Raw genomic sequence first — 21,996 nt, 5'->3', positions numbered from 1 at the left:
ATAACCCAAATATCCTTTAAAAAAATGGGAATATATTCATAACTGTGGATATATTGACATCCCTGATGTCAAAAGCGCTCACTAATCTACAGGGCAGGTTCAGTCAATATTTGTTATACTGAACTAAGATCACATAAAGAAACTAAATCTAACACATCCTCATATTCACAGCATCCTCCTGAGAAAATTGCCTAAAATCGATCAGGTCTACACACTAAACCAGAAATCTACTTCTGAGAAACATGACATTTTTTATAAAGAGCTTAGGTGTATGACAAATGGGCCAACGGATAGAGATGTTTAACATCTTTAGATACCAAGCTATTTAAGAAAAACAATGTATTCTGACACAGCCTTGTAAGACAGTTATCTATCTTTGATGAGCCATTTGCTTATACATACAAATGCTCCATTGGCACCACACACTTGAGGAACAGGTATGTCCATGCCACTGAAATGAAAGACCTTGCCATAATGTACAGGCATCCGTTGCCACACTACGAAAGAGTGGACAAACCATCAATGTTTTAGAATAAAATCTTTCTTTTTTTTTTTTTATGATTCCTGAAGGCCACATAAATATAAATAAGAGAAGAGGTTACTACCTAAATGCTATTCTGACAAACTGCCCACTAAGTGCTATAAATTTTTGGGCAAGAGTTGTACTATTTTCAGGTTTAGCCTAAAGGGATAGAAAATGCTTTCACTAACCCAAGTTAAAATTTCTGAGTTCGTGGGCTTATCAGAACGTATCGATTGAGCTACGTGCTCATTATGACTATGGTTTCCAACCTGAGACCCGCTCCTAGTAAGGCCACCTGTGCCTATCCCTCAGGCCACCAAACAGAGAGAAAGTGGTAATAATGTTCACTCAGTACCCACGTTATTAGGTAAAAACATAAAAATTAGACTTTTGTTATCAATGCTACAATCATTTTCGTTGCCACTTGGCTTATTACTGTAAAGCTTGGCATTTCTGTAAACTGTGCCTAAATATGTTAACTAAGTCAAATGCAATATTTTGAATATCAAGTTAATTTTTCTTCTCTCCCTACTTGTTTTACTTGTAAATCATCCGTGTCTTATTTCTAAAGGGATTTAAAGATACTAATTGAGTTTCTGATGTGTGTCAGATAAGAAACATGATAGCTAAGCAATGGATAGCATTTTCGAGATGAACACTTTGTTTAAAAAAAAAGAAAACGTGTTTTCTCAAAATGTAGACTCTGCTAGTTAGGCACTCACAGATCCGAGTCATCGTGCAGACCTACCAACAGAAAATTTTCAAGTCACGCATTCAACTCCAGATTGATCCACGATCTTAAACATGACAAATCTTTGATACTTATTATCAATGGCTGACTAAGAGCCTTCCTCACCTCAAAGTAGGCATCTTATGGATCTTGTTGAACATTCTATCCAATCTCTTTAAGATGAGGATGAGAGCTGGCCTCACTGCCTCAGCTGTCCAGTCGGTAATGGGCAGCATCTCCATGATGTAGCGCCGCAGCCCACGGCTCTCCATGGTCTGGGTGTCATACGGTGCCAGTTTCAGAAGGGAGTGTGCAATTTCTGCCAATCTGAAATGATGTTTTGAAAGAATAATCTTAGAATCCTATGACCAGAAATTTTCAGCATAGCATCATACTAATGATCTCCTTCCAGTACACCAACTCCATGAACTGAGAAAATTCTTCCCAGCATTCTCCATCCCTGTGTTCTCACATTTATCAACACATTGATGCCTGCACATGCATATTAATAGAAAGCTACAGGAGCTTTCAGGGGGTAAATAAGAGAACAGCTGATGAGGAAACTAAGACCCTGACAGAGTATGGACAGGCCAAACATATCTAGAGAATATCAAGTCTGAGCATACACATACACACACATAAAAGAGAAACTAAACTTTAATGAACAAGAAAATCACTAATATCAAATGTCAAGGTAAGCTTGATGGTCTCAGAACTCCCTCACAGCTCATAGGCAATATCAAAAGCACTCTACAAATGGTGTTTTGGGTTTTATTGCAGTCCAAGGAATTCTTCAAACTTCATTTCCTTTCCATTCCTTCAAAGCCTTTGCTTTGCTTTGCTTTTTTTCTTTTCTTTTCTTTTCTTTTCTTTTCTTTTCTTTTCTTTTCTTTTCTTTTCTTTTCTTTTCTTTTTTCTTTTCTTTTCTTCTTCTTCTTTTTTTAAATACATGGATCCTCTTGCTCTGCTGAAGTTCTTTTTCTTTTTTTTTAATACCACCACAGAGCTATTTAAATAAACTCACATCTTTCATCTCCATTACGTGGACCTGGTGGTCAAACCACTTGCTGCCATCTGAAAGATTTGCCCTGTGTGTGTTTCTGGAACTTTTGAATTTTAATTTTTTTTTCATTTTTAAGTTTTTTTTTTTTGGTCATAGGACACACATGTACTCACCAGAGACAGGGAAAGTGAGAACTCATCCACCAAAGAAGAATGGTCACACCACATTCCTTTGTCCTCCATTCTCCTGGGATTTTGAGTATACACTCTCACACGTCCAGTGCGATTTTCAAGCCACCAGGTCGAGTCTTGAACAATGCTCAGCCATGTGAGAGTCTAGCGTCTTAACTACCATGCCACATACTAGCCCCAAGGTTTTGCCTTTTAAGTCAAGGTTGCACGTAAACATTGCGAACTCCAGATACCTGCTGACTTCAATCTCTGCTTTCCAGATGTGGGGATGACAGAATTGTGGAGTTGCAAGATGTGGCTGCTGCATGCCTGAAAAAGGCCTGTGATAGCTCCTGGTCATGACTAAAGATTCCAGGCAGGCTGGCTTCAGTTTTGAGTTCACTCAAAAGCTCCATTAAGATGCACAGGAATGTACATGTGGAGATAGAGGGAGGAGCTTGCTGATGTCCTGAAATGTCCCTCTACATCCTGGCACCTCACACCACTAGCTCTGCACCTTTAGTGGTGAACAGGGATTCAAGAGTGGGGAAAGTCTGGGCGGATGGACAGATGGTGACACTAAAGATCAGCCCCCTTTCCTTGAGCAGTTCACACACAGTTTCCAACTGCCTTTTTTCTAAATTCATGTACTCATTTCTTCCAAGAAAGAGAGAGAAGCACCCCAACGGTCTTTGTGTCACAATCCATCCCTGGTTTTAGCCAGCCTGATCATGGGGTACTGGGCCAGTGTGCTCAGAGAAGTCCTGGGATACAAACCCAGGACCTTTCTCATATGCCCATTTGTGTTACCACTGTGCCACCACCGGTTCCCTTCAGCCATCTTTACTTTTTTCTTTTTTCTAGAGGGTATGTGTGCTTGCCAGAGAGAGAGAGAGAGAGAGAGAACCCCCTGACCCCCTGTGGGGAATGGTCATGCCACAATCCTTCCATCTTTCTCTTTTCTGGATTTTGGGCATGTACACACAGGGTCCTGATGTGTTTCTAAAGCTGTAGGGTCTGGGACTCAAGCCACACAAGTGGCCATGTGGGATCCAGCTGCCTTCACCACCAGGCCACCAGCTGATCCTTGTGGGTGATTTCCATGTGGTTTGCCTTGTAGAAATGTCTCTCCTGGTTATGGCGCATGCTCTGACCTAGGGCCTTTACAGAAATTCTTTACATAATTGGCCTAGTTAGGCTGTCTGGATGGCTTTGGTTTGTTGGCACTACTTCTCAGGTTTCTGAATTTTGTTCCATGTAGAAACTGTCAAAAGAGTTGCACTTTTTCCAAGGTTGGCCCAAGTTCTTGGTTATCAGGCCCAAGTGTTTATGTACTAAGTGTGAGGCTTTTTGAGGCCAAAACTGGCCAACAAGACTGATAAGGCAAATAGGATTTCTGGTAAGTCTATCTGTGGTATCCTAGTTCTGTTGCTTACACTGAGCTAAATCACTTAAATCATAGCTCATGGAGCTATTAACAGGTGTTGACCTCCAGAGGGAGCTCTAAAGCCTCTCAACTCATGTTCTTCCAAATGCCCCAAAGAGAGCAGATACAGATGGTCACTTTACTTGACAATCACTGTTCCATGGTGTCTCTCTCTCTCATACATACACACACACGCACACACACATACAACTACATTTTAGAAATCTTTTTGCATTTCACAAAATGCCTGTTGGTAATAATAATTTTCTGACCCTGGGAGTGTGATGTTTCTATGTCCACAGAATTACTTAGCTCAGTTAAGAGATGATAGGTGGGAAAGGAATAGGAGAGATGACTAGAGTCCTGAGTTGCTATGGCAACAGGACCTTAACACGCCATACTTCCCTTCCCTTTCTCTGAAGGTTTCTCTCTAGGAGCTGAAATTCTTGGTGTGAAATCAGCTCTTTCCCATTAGTGCACAGGGGGAATTGTGAACATACATGAAGCTCTCCATGGTGTTGCTGGGTACTGCTCACCACTAGAAAATGTGAAATTAGTCTGGAGAAGAAATAAGCTGTGCTTGTACATTTCTGGCCTCTTCTTCACTAAAATTCATTCTAATATTTTTCAAAAGATTATTTTAAGGAAAAAGGTTCTTAAAAATTGGTGTTTTTCACCAAATGGCAGTGTTATTTCTGAATGGCTGAAGCTTAATTCTACATTTAGCTTTTTTAAAAATATTTTTTCATTTTATTTTTATTTATTATTATTATTATTTTTGGAGAGTTTTTTGCTATAGGGCACGTGCACTCGCCAGACAGACAGAGAGATAGAAAGCGAGAAATCACCCCCCAGGGGGGATGGCCAAGCCGCAATCTCTTCTCCTCCATTCTCCTCTTGGGATCTTGGGCACCCACGCACATGCGCCCGGCGTGAGTTTTAAGCCATCGGGTCCGGGATGCGAACCGTGGTCGACTACATGGGAGTCCAGCGACATAGCCATTATGCTAACTGCTGGTCCCCCTTTTATTTATTATTTTAAATTTGACTGAGAGAGACAGAGAGAGAGAAAGGGAAAGTGAGAAAGCAAGCCACCAGATCGCCATGTGGGAATCCAGTACCTTAAACACTCACCACTTGCTGGCCCCTACATTTAGCTTTGTAGAAATACTAAATTTTCTAAGTAAATCTTTTGTTCATGAGCCTTTACAAATTATTACAAATTTGAATGGAAGGTAGTTTGGAATCATGTTCCCTTTAAGAATCTGAATACACACAACCTTTATCATGAGTAGCAAGTCAAATGGCATCTCCACAGAAGAAGGAAATAGAGTGCACGGAGAGGTACGTCCAGGGCCTTTTCCTGACAGAGCAGGAGTAAAGTATTTAAAATGATGACTAAGCTCATCCAGTTGAACTGTTAGAAGGCTATCAAACACAATGAATATAAAGGGGATCTCAGGCCCAAGCAAGGTTAGCTGAAAGTTAAAATTACTCACTTTCTTGCAAGGCTCATAACTTAGGTGGTCTAGAGATAAAACAAATACTCCAGTAGGAAGCATTTTCATTGGATTCTTGTGAAAAATTGGAACCTGGGCAGTGAATAGTACTTGGAAGAAGGTGACTTTATGTTTTTTTTTTTTACTCTTTTATTTATTTACTTTTTTTTATTTTTTTAAAGAATTTGAATGCTGAAATTTTCCTCTCACTCTTATTGAAGAGCAAATACATGGACTTTGCTTTTCTGTCTAAGAATGTGTCTCCTTCCCCCTGTCTACCCAAGTCCTTTTTGGTGAACTTAATGAACACTATACCAGAGAGTTCTATATGGTACATATCCAAATCATGGGAATTAAATCATTGAGTATCCTGAGTTTTTATCCTGAATACTTCCTCCATCACATAAGCTTAACATCTACACTCAGACACACGGCCCAAGCTGTGTCCACACCCAGAGACAGGGAAATCAAGAATGGTACCTCATGTGGGACTTCACATCCAGCAGTTCCAGGGCAGTGACTCGTGGCTCTCCAGCCAGATTTTGCAAGATCTTCAATCTTGGCCCACAATGCTTATAGAATTCTGTGCAAATATTCAGCAGGGATTCTCGGGGTCTTCTGAACTCTTCCCGAGCAATTCGTTCATCCAGTTCTTCTCTAGGAAGACCTTGCCCTTCCTCCAGTAGGTGAAGGTTTTCCCTGGGAGATTTCAAAAGAATCACTAAGGGTCTGCCAAGGTGCGCATGTAGCAAGTGTGAGAGGAAACTATCACACTGAAGAAAAGTATAAGATTCGTCAGGAGTTAATGAATCAATAGGGTGAGGCCAAGGAGAGCCTCAGCTGAAGGATTCATAAAGTTCAGCAGCCTATAAGAGACTGGCATTCCAAATTAGCATAATGTTAGCTATTCTCTGAAGATGTATACAAAAATATGATGTCAAAGTTCAACTAAATAAAATTTAATGAAACCATAACCCGGCTCAAAAGGTAATCATCTCAAGATGTCTGGTATGAAATTAAAGCAAGTTTTTCTGTACCTGATAAAGTGCAGTTTGGCTCCTTGTTCCTGGTACCTGAGAGTCAGAAAAAGAGTCTGCATAATTATCAGAGTAAGAACAAGGTCTCTTTGCTAGGGTTTCTTATAGACTTTTTTTTGTATAAAATGTCCTTGATATACATTTCGATATATCCCAAATGTGCACATATTAACTCTTTTTTTCTCTTAAGGGAGATTTTTGCTATAGGGCATGTGCTCTCGGAGAGCCACAGAAAGACAAAAAGGGAGAAATCAACCCCCCCAAGGGGGATGGCCACATCGCAGTCCCTTCTCCTCCATTCTCCTCTCGGGATCTTGGGCACACACACACGTGCGCCCAGCGTGGATTTGGGATTCAAATAAAAGTCGACTACATGGGAATCCAATGACACAACCATTATGTCATCTTCCGGTCCTGTGTACATATTCATTCTAAAATGCAAACTTTTTAAAAATCTTTCATTTGGCTACTACATATACTATGATTACAGCGCCATGAAAGCTGTTTCATTGTCATAATTTATGTAGTGACAAATATATTAAAAACAGAAACTCATGGAAAGTAGCAAATGAGAGAAATTTTTGAGAACTTAGAACTAACTTTATGTTGTAGTTTTAACACTATGCTCCATAGCAGGAGGTCAGAGGAAGAAACCTGACTCACTTCCTTTCAGCTCTGGAGACTTACTCCTTTAAGACAGATGATAATAAAACTTAGACGTCTTTATCTATGTACCATTTATCTAGTAGTTGAACCTAACCTAATATACTTAAAGAAGTTCTGAAATTTCACTTCAATTAGATCATTTTCCTTAATATAAAAAACAATTGAGGCATAATTTAATCATTCTTAAGACAATTTATAGCTGGATTTGTAATTCAGTTTTATTTTATTTTTAATATGACTGTATATATATGATCAGCAGTGAACTCACTTTACATAAATAATATAGCACTTCAAAATATGATTCAGAGAGAGTTGGAAATTATTTAGTTTCTCTTTTTGATATCCCTATTAACTATTCCATGTTGGAAAAAAAAAAAAAAAAAAAAACTCTCTTAAGCAGGTTTTGGGTTTGCCTTATCTCGAATGGTCCTGGGAGGAAGAAGCTAATTTCACTTCTCTGTGTGTTTGAGTACTTAGAGGTTAACACAGATAGAATGAAGTAGATAAAGTATTTACCAGTAAAACCAGTGTCTGGTTTACACCAAAATGAGGTAAAGAGATTAAGTCAACAAGATGAAAGTATCATTCTGGGACATAAGTCAAAGTTTAGGTGAAATGTCTGCAGAAAATCTGTTCAGGCAAAAGTGAACTGACTCTGCATAACTACTCTGGGGATAAAAGACCGCCTCCTGATGATTATTGTTTCATTTGTCTTTTGCTGAAGGCAAATGAAACAACAGGGGAATAATTCAAAGAATACTCAGGAGGCGGAGAAAATCTAGCATGCACATGCAAACAAACCAACACAAATGCCCATTTGTGCAAATAGTTTGGATTTCTCTGACAATTTCAAAAGAAGTTTTGGTATTCTCTTGTAACTCTAAATGTCCACCTTCTTTTCTTTTCCTTGGAGGTTTTCACAAACAATATTGACTATTTTCAGGATTCCCTTCCTTTCCAACAGCTGACATTTTCAAGTTGTATGAAATTAAGCGATCATAGAAGTATAAAGCACAGTGAATTACCTGGTGTTCACCCCAGACGACATGGTGTGATTAGCTGTGGTGGTTCCCTTATGGCCTTGGTCACACCTGCTCATCTGTGGGGCTGTCATGGGCCTAAAACAATAACAGTGATTGTCACAAGAAGATAACATGTGGAAATATTTATGAAATCCTCAAGGCACTGAAGTTCACATAATTTTAGGTCAGTTTTAGAGTCTTTAAAAAGATAGGCCATTTAGTTTTGGGCTTTCTGTCACGCGTTTTCCCTTTGTTTTAAGAAGCGCTTTAAAAGGAATATTGAGTCCCAAGTCTACAAAAGCTTGCTATGATTTAAATTCTTTCACTTCTTTGTTTTTAGCAATAAACCATAGCTCTTTTAGACAAGACATTTATGAAGTCAAACTTCTAAGTTTACAGAGATGAAGTAAGTGAGAAGTTAAGTGTTCGTTTTTCAGTTCTACAGGGATCAGGCTAACCATTCGAGACAGTTGGTAAAAGCCAAGGGTGTACATACCAATTTGACCTTCTACACCATAATTAACCACTCTATTTTTTTTTTTTTTTTCTGGAGAGGTTTTTGCCATAGGGCGCATGCGCTCGCCTGATGGAGAGAGACAGAGAGACAGAAAGCAAGAAATAACCCCCCAGGGGGGATGGCCATGCCGCAATTCCTTCTCCTTCATTCTCCTCTTGGGATCTTGGGCACGCACACACACGTGCCTGACGTGAGTTTTAAGCCACCAGGTCCGGGACATGAACCATGGTCGACTACATGGGAGTCCAGTGACATAGCCATTATTCTAACTGCTGGTCCCACCACTCTGTTTTTCTGAGAACCTATTGAAGGATGAACAAATTCTCCTAGTCAAAAATTATACCTGAGGCTACCCAGGAAAGTCAGCAATTTGGATGCTTAGTAAAAGACTTGAATCTTCATCATCTCATGGTATATCTGGAGGGTTTACTTTAAACTTTAGGTAAAAATTTGTCTCTGTACTAACATCTGAGACATAAAAAGGGTGATATTTGTCAAAGTAATTGTTTTTATCAAATCTTCTAGGCTTGCTTCTGCCTTACTCATTTTGCGTATGGTGAGTATGACGAGAAAGTACGCTTTTAACAATCAATGGCAAAAAAGATTATCTAGGTAGGCCTAATCTTGCCCTTCTACCCCAAAATTAACCCCCTTTTTTTTTTTTTTTTTTTTCTGGAGAGGTTTTTGCCATAGGGCGCATGCGCTCGCCTGATGGAGAGAGACAGAGAGACAGAAAGCAAGAAATAACCCCCCAGGGGGGATGGCCATGCCGCAATTCCTTCTCCTTCATTCTCCTCTTGGGATCTTGGGCACGCACACACACGTGCCTGACGTGAGTTTTAAGCCACCAGGTCCGGGACATGAACCATGGTCGACTACATGGGAGTCCAGTGACATAGCCATTATTCTAACTGCTGGTCCCACCACTCTGTTTTTCTGAGAACCTATTGAAGGATGAACAAATTCTCCTAGTCAAAAATTATACCTGAGGCTACCCAGGAAAGTCAGCAATTTGGATGCTTAGTAAAAGACTTGAATCTTCATCATCTCATGGTATATCTGGAGGGTTTACTTTAAACTTTAGGTAAAAATTTGTCTCTGTACTAACATCTGAGACATAAAAAGGGTGATATTTGTCAAAGTAATTGTTTTTATCAAATCTTCTAGGCTTGCTTCTGCCTTACTCATTTTGCGTATGGTGAGTATGACGAGAAAGTACGCTTTTAACAATCAATGGCAAAAAAGATTATCTAGGTAGGCCTAATCTAATCAAGTGAGTCCTTTAAAAGCAGAGTTTTCTCTTGCTTGGGGCAGAGAGATTTAAAACATGAGAAAGATTCAAGGAGCTTTGTTGGGTGGAAAATGGAGGCAGCCATGTTAGAGGAATGCAGGTACCTTCAGAATATAGAATGGCACCTGGCTGATAGCCAGTGAGGAAATGGGACATCATACCTAAAGATGTGTGGAACTGGGTTTTTCCAAGAACCTAAATGAGCTTGGGTAACTTGTTCTATGATAATAGAAAACTAATTACGCTAGTAATATAGGAGGAGGCTTCAAAGAGTTTGCAAAAAGTGGAAGTATGTGCTATTTTGGTGCAAGTAATTTTGAAACTCATGTATAGTTTTTACATAATACTCATTTCTATGAACTTTTTGAAGCCCTTTATACTTGTTTATGTAATATTACCTATTTAAGTGTAACATTTTTTTTTCTGCGATAAGAAAATGAGGAGTGTAGAAATGAAAGGGGAGATCAGCAGTTAGCATAACGGCTATGTTGCCGGACTCCCATAGATCACGGTTCAAGTCCCAAATCCGGTGATTTAAACTCACGCTAGGCAAGTGTGCATGCATGCCCAAGATCCTGAGAGGAGAATGGAGGAGAAGGGATTGTGGCGTGGTCATCTCCCCTGGGAGATGATTTCTTGCTGTCTCTCTGTCTCTCTCTGTCTTTCTGGTGAGCGCATGGGCCCTATAGTAAAAACTGCTCCCCACCTCCGACCCCCTCCCCCCAAAAAAAAAGAAATGAAAGAGGATTCTTGTTTTCCTTTTGGAAAAACAAAGAAGTCAATTTGTGCTGAGAAACTACTAATTAGTGAGACCTGTCTTCTACTCCACGAAAATAATTTAAAATGTACTGAAGTATTTAAAGCTACAGAATTTTGAGTCAGTGTTCTATCCATAACTCTCCAAAGTACTTTGGATAAGTCAATTTTGAATAAGTTAATTGAGTTTCCCTTATGAAAAGAAGAAAAGAGAAAAATATTGTTTTGTAATAAGAGAAATACCTGAAGTTGCACTTTGGGGAATGTGCTTTTTACTCCTTTAGTTGTAGGGGGTAGCTAATGCCATGACCAGCAGGGTACAGAAGGAAGTGTGTAAGTCATGTATTTCTCTTCAGGATGGTCTTCCACCCTGGACTTTTAATGAAGCCATCAGTAAAGTATTGGGACTATTCCTCTTTGAAAGAGGCAATTTGTTATGGCTCTCCGTTCTTCCTCTTCCCATTTCCTCAGTTTGGATGCATAAGAGCCCATCAGGATGATAATTTACCTAGGTTTTTTAGGCTATATTCTGCTTGTCTACGTTGACAGTGTAGCTCATGATGAGAAACTAAACATATCCTGAAGTTAATGAATAACAATTTGATGTACTCGCTCGTGTCCTGATGCATATGAAAAAATGCCCCAGACCAGAGGACTTCAGCTGACCCTCTTACCAACACAGCAAGATAGGAGTAGGTACATTGGTGCCTTAAGGTTGGGGGGTAAATTATTGACAGCAATTTTGGCTAAGAGTGCCATCCGATAGACACAGCATGACAGAATGGAATAGAGGAATGAAGATTCAAATATAAGAAGAAGGCTTTCCCATCCATCCCTCCACCTCCTGGAAGAATATTAGGTCATTTAAATGGGAATGGAAGAGAGTCAATAATGTGCAGGGCGACCTGTACCCACATTCTCTACTCTATCTTTTGTCCCATCCAGAGCCCCCATCTGGCCCTTCCATGCCATGTAGCAGCTTAGTTCCTTCTGCACACACAAATCTTGTGACAGGATGAATTTCCTGAATTTTGCTAATGGTTGAACTCTGTAGCACCTTTGCCTTTCTCTTCCTAAATCTCTCAACTCTTTCACCCAACCTGTCCCAAAGAGAATCTGTTAATTCCAGTATTAGAGTAACAATAATATTTGTTATGTAGTTTCTGAAATCATGGTTTAAAAAAACAACTCCGCAAAAATAATAAAAGAATGCTAAGCTAGAATTACAAATATTTTATGTTTCATAAAATAATATAATAGCTAATAAACACATAGATCACATTTTAGTATTCACTAAGCTGGCCCTTTTACAAAGGATTTGTTTACCACTGTGTTAAAACTACACGCAAACTCAGCAAGCTATATGCAAATATGTCTTTAGCAATCATGGTAGAAATAGCATGACTATTATTATTACAACTACCACTGTTACTAGAGTTCTTAGCACTATTTACCCAAGTGACTTAGAACTATTTGCAATTGTAAACCAAGAAGGGCTGAGTTTATGCAGATATCAGTAAATAAAGACGGAGTTTTAGATTATTTTTAGCCTTCACAATTTTCTCTTTATATTTTCAGTGGCTACATATGGCTCGAGGCTGTGGGTATTTCTGCCTGTGGTATTACCTGGTGAGGACCTCCACACTGTACAAAAGGGCCTGGAGAGATGTGGCAAGAGCAGCTGTGGCAGCAATCTCCTCTCGGGCGGCAGGTACTGTCTCCACCTGTGATGTCTGCCTCTTTAGCTTCTGTAGGTAACATGGAACTAATGCTTCCAAGACCATCAGCATCTGAAGACTTTAAGCAATGGAAAGAAAATCAAGTTGGGGCCAGCCTGTGGCACGGTCATTAAGGTGACTGAATCCCATCTGGGCAGCTGTATGGTTCAAGTACCAGACCTGGCAGCTTGAAAAAAATGTCAGGTACCTATATGTTCATGCCCCAAGTCCTGAAAGATGGAGAAGAAATTGCAATGTGACCATTCCATATGGAAGGGGCTTTTTCGCCTTCTGCCCCTACCCCCCACTCTCACCCCATGAGTGCATATGCTTTCTGGGAAAATTAAAAAAAAAAAAAAGGAGACTGAGCCACAATTTACATTCTAATTTTGTTGATTCTGTCACTTTCAGGAGCATGAAAAAATGAAAAAAAAAAAAAAACCTCCAAACAGATGAATTCTGAGCCCCTTCTCACCTATTCAAATCAAGAGATGTCAAAGGTGCTAGAAATGTTGACCAACATAATTGATTAAGCAGCTGCTAAAGGCAATGAATCTTGCCTTAAGAAAGTATGTGATCTAGTCAGGGTGTTTAGCCACATAGGGACCTGGCAATGTGAGAAACATGCTGTGCAATTGTGCCAAAAATCCTGAATGGAGGGAGAAATGGAAAAGAGGGTATGGAAAGAAAATCAAGTTGGGGCCAGCCTGTGGCACGGTCATTAAGGTGACTGAATCCCATCTGGGCAGCTGTATGGTTCAAGTACCAGACCTGGCAGCTTGAAAAAAATGTCAGGTACCTATATGTTCATGCCCCAAGTCCTGAAAGATGGAGAAGAAATTGCAATGTGACCATTCCATATGGAAGGGGCTTTTTCGCCTTCTGCCCCTACCCCCCACTCTCACCCCATGAGTGCATATGCTTTCTGGGAAAATTAAAAAAAAAAAAAGGAGACTGAGCCACAATTTACATTCTAATTTTGTTGATTCTGTCACTTTCAGGAGCATGAAAAAATGAAAAAAAAAAAAAACCTCCAAACAGATGAATTCTGAGCCCCTTCTCACCTATTCAAATCAAGAGATGTCAAAGGTGCTAGAAATGTTGACCAACATAATTGATTAAGCAGCTGCTAAAGGCAATGAATCTTGCCTTAAGAAAGTATGTGATCTAGTCAGGGTGTTTAGCCACATAGGGACCTGGCAATGTGAGAAACATGCTGTGCAATTGTGCCAAAAATCCTGAATGGAGGGAGAAATGGAAAAGAGGGTATTGTGGCATGACCATTCTCCATGAGGGTGTGTGTGTGGGGGGGTGCTTTCTTGATTACTCCCTCCTTTTCTCTTTCTCTCTGTCTATCTCTGGCAAATTAAAAACAATGACAACAATAACCACAAGAAACCTTTTCTAAAAGGCTGGCTTCCTATAGCTTAAGTAATTCTATAGCAAGGCTCTATGGAAACAGCCCTTGTGGTGAGATCTGGCAATGCCTGCTTATTAAGTGAGTGAACAACACTCACTGGCTTGGGTCCACACTATTTTGTATTGGGAAGTCAGAAATATAAAAATATTATCTTACTGACCGGCAGATGGCATAATGGTTTCATTGCTGGACTCCCACACAGCTGACTGCTTTTTGAGTCCTAGACTTGGCAGCTTTGAAACTCATGCTGGATGCATGTGCATATGTGCTCCAAATCCCAAAGAGAGAGTGGAGAAGAAGGGATTGTGATGTGGCCATCCCCCCTCAGGGGGATGATTTCTCACTTTCTGTCTCTGTGGTGAGTGCATGCATCCTATAGCAAAAATCTCTCTCAAAAGGAAGGAAGGAAGGAAGGAAGGAAGGAAGGAAGGAAGGAAGAAAGAAAGAAAGAAAGAAAGAAAGAAAGAAAGAAAGAAAGAAAGAAAGAAAGAAAAGAAGGAAGGAAGGAAGGAAGGAAGGAAGGAAGGAAGAAAGAAAGAAAGAAAGAAAGAAAGAAAGAAAGAAAGAAAGAAAGAAAGAAAGAAAAGAAGGAAGGAAGGAAGGAAGGAAGGAAGGAAGGAAGGAAGGAAGGAAGGAAGGAAGAAATATTATCTTAAAGGGGAGATGAAAATTAAGTAGCTATTATTCAAGATGATTTCCCATAACTCCAAAATAAATCTTTTGCAGGGAGATTCCGCTAGTTGAATTTAGGTTTATAACTTACAGATTCTAGAAAATAACAAAGACTGGTTGATCTCCTGGAGACCCCAAATCCAAGATTTTCTTTGATTTATTCTCCTTTCTAAAAATACTGATTAGTTCCAGCTATGGACTTTGTCAATATTGAGTACTGGCTGCTACTTCTGGTACTGTAACTCTTAAATTACTGTTCTCAAGGCAGGAAAATTGCAATTTTCAGAATTTGATGGATAGGAAGGCAGAACTCTGATACTCTTGAGTATGACTACATCACTGACAACTTAGTTAGTGAGGCAATATTTTTGAATCTTTCAATTTCTGTTGTAGCGTACAGACATTCAGTATATATTGAGTGGGGATTGTATCTGATTTACTTTGCTTAGCATTAAATCTTCTATATTCATTCACTCCGAATCAAGATGACAGGGTCTTAGCATTCTTTATGAACGAGTAGTATTTCATAGTGTATATATGCCACAGTTTTTCCAGTTCATCAGTTCTTGGGCATTTGGATTGATTCCAAGTCTTAGCAATTGTGAATAATGCTGCAGTAAACATGGGTGTGCAAGTATCTTTCTGATTATTTTCTTATCTGTTGGGTAAATACCAAGGAATGAAATTACTGGGTCATATGGTAGAACTATCTGTAGGCTTTTGAGGGACCTCCATGTTGTTTTCCACAGTGGCTCTACTAACATACATTCCCACCAACATTGTGAAAGGGTTCACTTTTCATCCTAGCCTCTCTAGCACTTGTTATTCCTTTTTTTTTTTTTTTTTTTATCATAGCCATTCTGACTGATGTTGTTATATCTCACTGTGGTTTTAATCTGTATTTCCCTTATGAGAAGAGATGTTAGAACTTTTTTCATTTGCATTTTAGCCATTTGTATATCTTCCTTAGACAGTTGTCTGTGTCACTCATCTGCCCATTTTTAAATTGGATTATTCATTTCCTGTGTGTGGGGGGCACTGCATAATAATAGGAAAGACGTGTAGATACCAGAAACTGTATGGCAGAAGAGTGGGTAATAGAAGGTGGGTGGGAGGGGCTCAGGAAAGAAACTTAACAAATGCAATATTTTAACATTCTCTGTTGAAAACGATGTATATAGTAATATCCTACTAATTGTCACATACTACACATATACCTCAAAAAACATATTGTGAGCTATAGAGATGTACAATGATTCAATGTAAAAAATAAATCATAAAATAAAATGAGGCAATAAGTCAGTTCTGTTTCCTATAATAAAAGTATATTGTTGAAGACTAATTGTCTTATTAGAAAGGCTGGACTAAAAAAAAAAAAAAAATTCTAAGAAAGGGTTGAATGTTGAGCCAGCCTTGTGACCTAGTGATTAAGAGAACTAGACTTGGGACCAGCAGTTAGTATAATGGCTATGTTGCTGGAGTCCCATGTAGTCGACTGCGGTTCGAGTCCTGGGCCCAGAGGCTTAAAGTAAGGCTGGGCATGTGTGCATGCATGCCCAAGATCCAGAGAGGAGAATGGAGGAGAAGGGATTGCGGCGTAACCACCCCCCCCGGGCGGTGATTTCTTGCTTTCTGTCTCTCTGTCTCTCTCTGTCTCTCTGGCGAGTGCACATGCCCTATAGCAAAAACCTCTCTGAAAAAAAAAAAAAAAAGAGAACTAGGTCTCATATGACTGATGTGGTTCTAATCCCAACAATGAAGGCTTGGAAAAACATGCCAGGTGTATTTTTGTGTGTGTCCAAAATCCCAACAGGACGAAGAAATGGAGGAGAAGGGGTTGTGGTATGACCACATCCCAATGGAGAGTGTTTCCACCATCTCCTTTTCTCTGTCTCTGGTGAATACACATGCCCTCTGGCAATTAAAAATTCAAGTGTTGAAAGTATCAGAGAGAAGTTGTCTACCAAATATCTCTTGGAGGTACCAGGGTTCTGAAAACAAAGAAGCATATTCATCTCCTCCAGAGATATGGAGCATTTTATTTTCCCAGACATTTTTCGGTTGTAAATTATGGTGGAAAAAGAGGCTAACGACAATGCAAACAGAAATGTTGATGAGCTATGAAGCCAAGCAGAATTTCCAGAAATCTTATGGATGTAAGAAAATATTAGGTCATCATATATACATACATATATGTGTGTATATATGTATATATACAATTACATATATATATACATACATATATGTATATATAATTGCACATATATATGGATGTATGTATATATGTGTCTACATATATATGTCATAAATGAAATAAGTAAAGTCATAAAATAAGAGAATGGAGAAAATGAGATAGAGATAATAATAGAAGAGTTAATGGTGAAATTTTCTAAAATTCTGAAAGTTGTGAATTTTTACACCCAAAAAGCATTGTGAATCTTGGAGTATAAAAACAAAGAAAATCACAACAATGAAACTCATGAAGACCCAAGGCAAATAAAAAATGTAAAAAGTAGTCAAAAAGAAATACATTAAATTCAAATGAGCAATCTAAGTGTGCATTTCAGTAAGTTAGAAAACAACAAATTAAGTCAAAAGAAAATGAAAGATAGAAAAGAATAAAAGTGGAGGTAAAAAGCAGAAAACAAACCTACAATAGCAAAAATCTACAAAGCCAAAGATACAGATTCTTTGAATAGGAGACCAAAATTAAAAATATTCCTAGAAGGACTGATCAAATAATCAGCTCATCTTCCTCCCTCCTGGAAGACCTTGCTGACAAAGTAGGATTTTTAATAGAAATGATGTATTTATCAGATCAGAGCCAACATTCTAGAGTTGGGATGACTCACTCTCTATGTGAGTCCTTTAGTTTCCTGAACTTGGCAAGATGAAAGTCAAGATTTATATGCTTGCTCTTTGTGTTTCAAAAGCTCTTATTACTACTTAAAGGAGTTTTTAAAAATAGTTTAAATATCTGTTATGGGGGCAAGTAGGTGGTATAGTGGTTAAGGAGCTAGACTCCCACATGACTGACTGCAGTTCAAGTCCCAGACCTGGCAACTTGAGGATCATGCTGGGCACATGTGTATGTGTGCCTATAATCACAGGAGGAGGAGAGACTGTGGCATGGCCATCTCCCTTGGGAGGTGATTTCTCATTTTCTTTTTCACTATTTCTCTCTATGTCTCTCTCCAGCAAGTACATGCACACTATGATAAAAACATTAAAAAAAAACTATTATGAAATTTTTCTTTGACTTGTATTACATAAGAGGATAATAATTTCTTTTAAAAATTATTTATTTTTATTTATTATTATTATTTCTTTTTAATTTGATCAGAAAGAAACAGAGAAAGAGAGAGGAAGAGATGGAAAGTGAGAAAGTAAGTGGCCAAGTCAGGGACTTGAACTATGGTTGGCTATGTGAAGTACAGTGACTTAACCATCACACCACCTCCTGTTCCCAGGGACAATATTTTCTAACAAGACTAAACATCTTAGCCTGTGCACAAATTCTAAATTAGGGAATTTCAAAATAATAAAGACCTACTATTAGTTCAGAACCTCTGCTATGACAAGTTTTCTATTTAGCCTTTTTCTTTTTAAGTTTTTGTCATATGGTACTTGTGCTTGCAGGAGAAAGACAGACAGAGGAGAAGTGAGAAATCATCATCTAGGAGGATGGCCATACCACAATCCCTTCTCCTCCATTCTTTTCTTGTGATTTTGGGCATGCACACATACATGCCTGGTGTGTGTTTCAAGCTGCTGGATCCGGAACTCAAACTGTAGTCAGCTATGTGGGAGTCTGACACTTTAGCCACCATGGCACCTGCTAACCCCCTAGATTTAGCTTTTAAAAACTTACTTGCCAAAATGTTACAGACCGTTATTTCCAAATATAACTTTTGGTTTTGCTCTATTTTATTTCCATTTCTATATTTTCTTATCACAAGGCTTATGAGGGGCTGGGGTTACCTTCTGAATGATTCAGGAGCATATGCCACCACAGTAACACAAAGTTTAATGGCTTCACTGATAGAGAATGTCAGATCTTCATTTCCGTAGCAGAAATCTGAATGCACAAAAATTAAGACATATACTCAGAGTGGATTCCACCGGGGAGAAAGAAGAAATCATTAAAAGGAAGAGCTCCTAATATTATCTTTCATCTCATTTATATTTTATAGGCTGTTCTTTGTTAGATTTTATTCCTAAAATAAATGATTAAGTAAGTAAGTAAGTAAACAAATAAATAAATAAAAATTAATTTATTTAAAGTAAATGAAATTCTGTTTTCTACTTTTGAATAATTGGATATAAAATAAAAAGTGTTTTGAGGTAATTATTAAAATTTTACCTAATACAAGACATTGAAGGCTAATTATAATAAATGATCTAAAGTAAAACATGAGACTTTAGCTTTGAATTATCTCTAGTTATACACCTTCCATGGTAATAAAAGACCATTTTGGAGGGTTATTCATTTAGAATTATCCAAGGTTACACAGCTTTCTGAAAATGACAATGCTGGAACAGGAGTCTACTGAGCATCATTTTCATATACTCTGCATAGCAGAGAATTCCTTACTCTCTAGCATCCGCAAGAAATTTAAGAAAGAAACAAGAAAAAAATGTGCTTATTCAGTTCACACCACTGTTTCATTCATCTTTTCTATTTTGAGTTACTTCTGTATATACATATATATGTGTGTGTGTATATGTATGTGTGAATGTACAAACAATTACAATGAGCAAAAGAATGTCAAGGGAAGTTTTGCTTTTACCTAATGACTTAAGAGGCTTCTCAGCTTTGACCAGCTCTAAGATGTCTAATATGTCAGTGGTCTCTCCCTCCAGGGACTGCAGCAAGTCAAACAGGCACTGAGCTGACACACCTTTGTTTGGCCCATTATTGGAAGCATCCTGAATAAAAGAAAAAAACGTTGATTGACTTCTACGTCCATACTAGTGTGATTTGATTAGAAATTCAAATTTCATAAACACTGCCATTAACAATAGTGATGTCTATCTGGTTTTCAGGTTACATCATTCTGCATCCAACAATGTCAGATGCTTTTGGAGTTGTACTTCATTTTTAAGGAATCTGTTAAATGTGAATCTGGTACGAAAAGAGATATTCATGGAAACTCAGAAACACAACATATATGAACCGCCGGAAAATTTCATAGTAGTAGTTCCTATGATCTAAGAGAATAAAACTAAGGAAATTTCTGTAATGAATTGGTTGAGTACTTCAAATATGTTTAGGGAACAGATGCTTATTTTAACTAACAACTCTAGGAATTTCACAGGTCTCATTTGATATTATAATTCCAAAATGGAAATACCTGTCATTTCAAATCCATTTAAAATGGCATTGACTTACTCATTAAAACAAAAAATCCTTATCAAGTTCCTATGTGCCAAGTTATAGCAACCCAAGGCACAAACCAAAAAATCCAAACAACAAAAACTAAAACCAAACAAACAAGTAAACATAAAAACAGACAAAAATCTTGCTTTCATGAAGCTTAAATTCTGTTGGTGGGGTGTGGTAGAGATATATATTATACATATATAACATCATATGATGGTAAATGTTCTAAGAAAACTAGAAATAAAGTGGGGTAGGTGGTAGAGGGGTACAGAAAAAAAAAGGAAATCAGAGGACCTTCCCTTTCCTTTTATTATTTTCTAGCTCTTTTATGAATTTAACATGAATAAAAAAATCAGAAAATTGAATCATTTACATCCTAGGGGCTGAGGTGAGTGTTCAAGAGAAATGTTGAAGAAAAATAATTTTGTTGTTGAAATAGAAATGATTTAAGGATTCATGGGGTGGAAGAAACTGACAACTTTTTCTGATTTGTGTCCTTGCTTCCAACTTAGGACCAACCACAGAAAGCCAAACTACCAATTCTCTCCATGTAAGCCTTTATAGTATCCCTGTCTGCCAGGCTTCAATCAGGGTACACTTTAAGCATCCCCTTTTTCCATTATAAAGCTTTATCCATCTTTTGCCTACCTTCCAGTCTCTGCCAAAACACAGTATTGGCTGACTCTGAATACATAGCCTTAGTTTTTGGTTGGTCTTTGTTTAGTCCCACAGAGCATACTCACAGGAAATTCCAGGAGAGGAGCCACACTTGCAAACAGCTGGAGCACAAACGGCTTCCGGTGTAGAATGTAGAACTGGTGACAGGCAAATTCAATGGCTTGACGCAACTGGGGGTTGCTTTCGTAGTCAGAGTACACCTGTGGAGTAACGCCACATGTTCAGAAGATGCAGCAATAACACACTGAAGTTGTATTTGTTTTAAAAAACGCTGTAATAACACACTGAAGTTGTATTTGTTTTAAAACTCACAACCATAGAAACCATGAAGGGAAATGGTAAATTCCATAAACTGGTGGAGGTGAGTGTAAATGGGATACTTGTTCTTGAGAGAAATACAGTAATATACATAAAAATTCGAAAACTATACATTTTTCCAGAAAGTTTGTGACTAGGAATTTATCTCAAGAAAAACACTGAACAAATGTACAGAGGTGTATACATAAGAATGTCTGCTGTGAGACTGTTTATAATGGTGGAAAATTTTAAACAACCTAGATGATTCATAAACAGTGGTTGGTTAAGTGAATTATGCTGCATGAAAACAATGGGATACTATGTAGTCATTTAAAGCAATGCTAGAAAGCTAAATACAGCTACATAAAAAATGTCCATGATAGTCTTAGTGTTACATAAAAAAAGTAGGCAACAAACTCAAATATATAGGATAAGCCAATTCTTTCTTTTTTTTAAAAGTGTGTGTGTGTGTGTGTGTGTGTGTGTGTGTATGTGTCAGAGAGAGTGCCAGGATTGACAAGAAATATAAATCATGGCTATATGGAAGGATTATAGATAATCCTTATTTTCTCTTTTGACCTTATCTTTTGAATTTTATAATGATCCTAATTGCTTTTGGTAAAAGGGAAAAAGTATTATAGGGTCCAGCAGGTAGCATAGTGGTTAAGATGCTAGACTCCCATATGGCCGATGATAGTTCAAGTCCCAGGCCTAGTGGCTTGAAACTAATGCTGGGTACATGTGTGTGCTTGCCCAAAATCCCTAGAGGAGAATGGAGAAGGGATTGTGGCATGGCCATCCCACTCAGGGATGGTTTCTTGCTTTCTGTCTCTCAGTCCCTCCAGCAAGCACACACATGCCTTATAGCAAAAATTTTTTAAAAAAATATTTAAAAGTAGAGAAAACTGTAATGATTTAAAAGTAGAGCAAAGCATCTTATAACCATGAAAGTAAGTTTCTTGCTCATTTGGTGGATCAAACTCCACATTACACAAGCATGTATTACTTTCATAATTTTTGTTAAAACTTCTCAAAGAACTAGGGGTCCCCCAGACCCTCTTAAATGTAGCCAGATACACATGAGACATGTTCCTATTAAATTCACTTCTCAAATCCATCATACCAAATTTAGTCCCAATGAAAATCTCTTCAGATAGAGGTCAGGGAATCTCTTGGGAAAAACATCAG

General features: G+C 38.3%; 1 protein-coding gene across 1 annotated transcript in view; it reads right to left on the bottom strand.

Annotated features, from left to right (window-relative positions):
- UNC80 (unc-80 subunit of NALCN channel complex) overlaps positions 1-21,996 on the bottom strand; it is a 240,046-nt gene that overhangs the window by 32,029 nt on the left and 186,021 nt on the right. Inside the window, exons 48-55 of the mRNA XM_006140105.3 lie at positions 20,577-20,711; positions 19,241-19,379; positions 18,432-18,528; positions 12,267-12,437; positions 8,080-8,172; positions 6,389-6,424; positions 5,832-6,050; positions 1,380-1,580 (exon numbers count right to left, since the gene is read on the bottom strand). Of these exons, the coding sequence (XP_006140167.1) occupies positions 1,380-1,580; positions 5,832-6,050; positions 6,389-6,424; positions 8,080-8,172; positions 12,267-12,437; positions 18,432-18,528; positions 19,241-19,379; positions 20,577-20,711 (1,091 nt within the window). The remainder of the gene's footprint in view (positions 1-1,379; positions 1,581-5,831; positions 6,051-6,388; positions 6,425-8,079; positions 8,173-12,266; positions 12,438-18,431; positions 18,529-19,240; positions 19,380-20,576; positions 20,712-21,996) is intronic.

This window comes from Tupaia chinensis, unplaced genomic scaffold, assembly GCF_000334495.1.
Source record: "Tupaia chinensis unplaced genomic scaffold, TupChi_1.0 Scaffold000018_1, whole genome shotgun sequence".
NCBI lineage: Eukaryota > Metazoa > Chordata > Mammalia > Scandentia > Tupaiidae > Tupaia > Tupaia belangeri.
The sequence above is the reverse complement of the archived record's forward strand: the minus strand, read 5'-3'. Positions and strand labels throughout refer to the sequence as shown.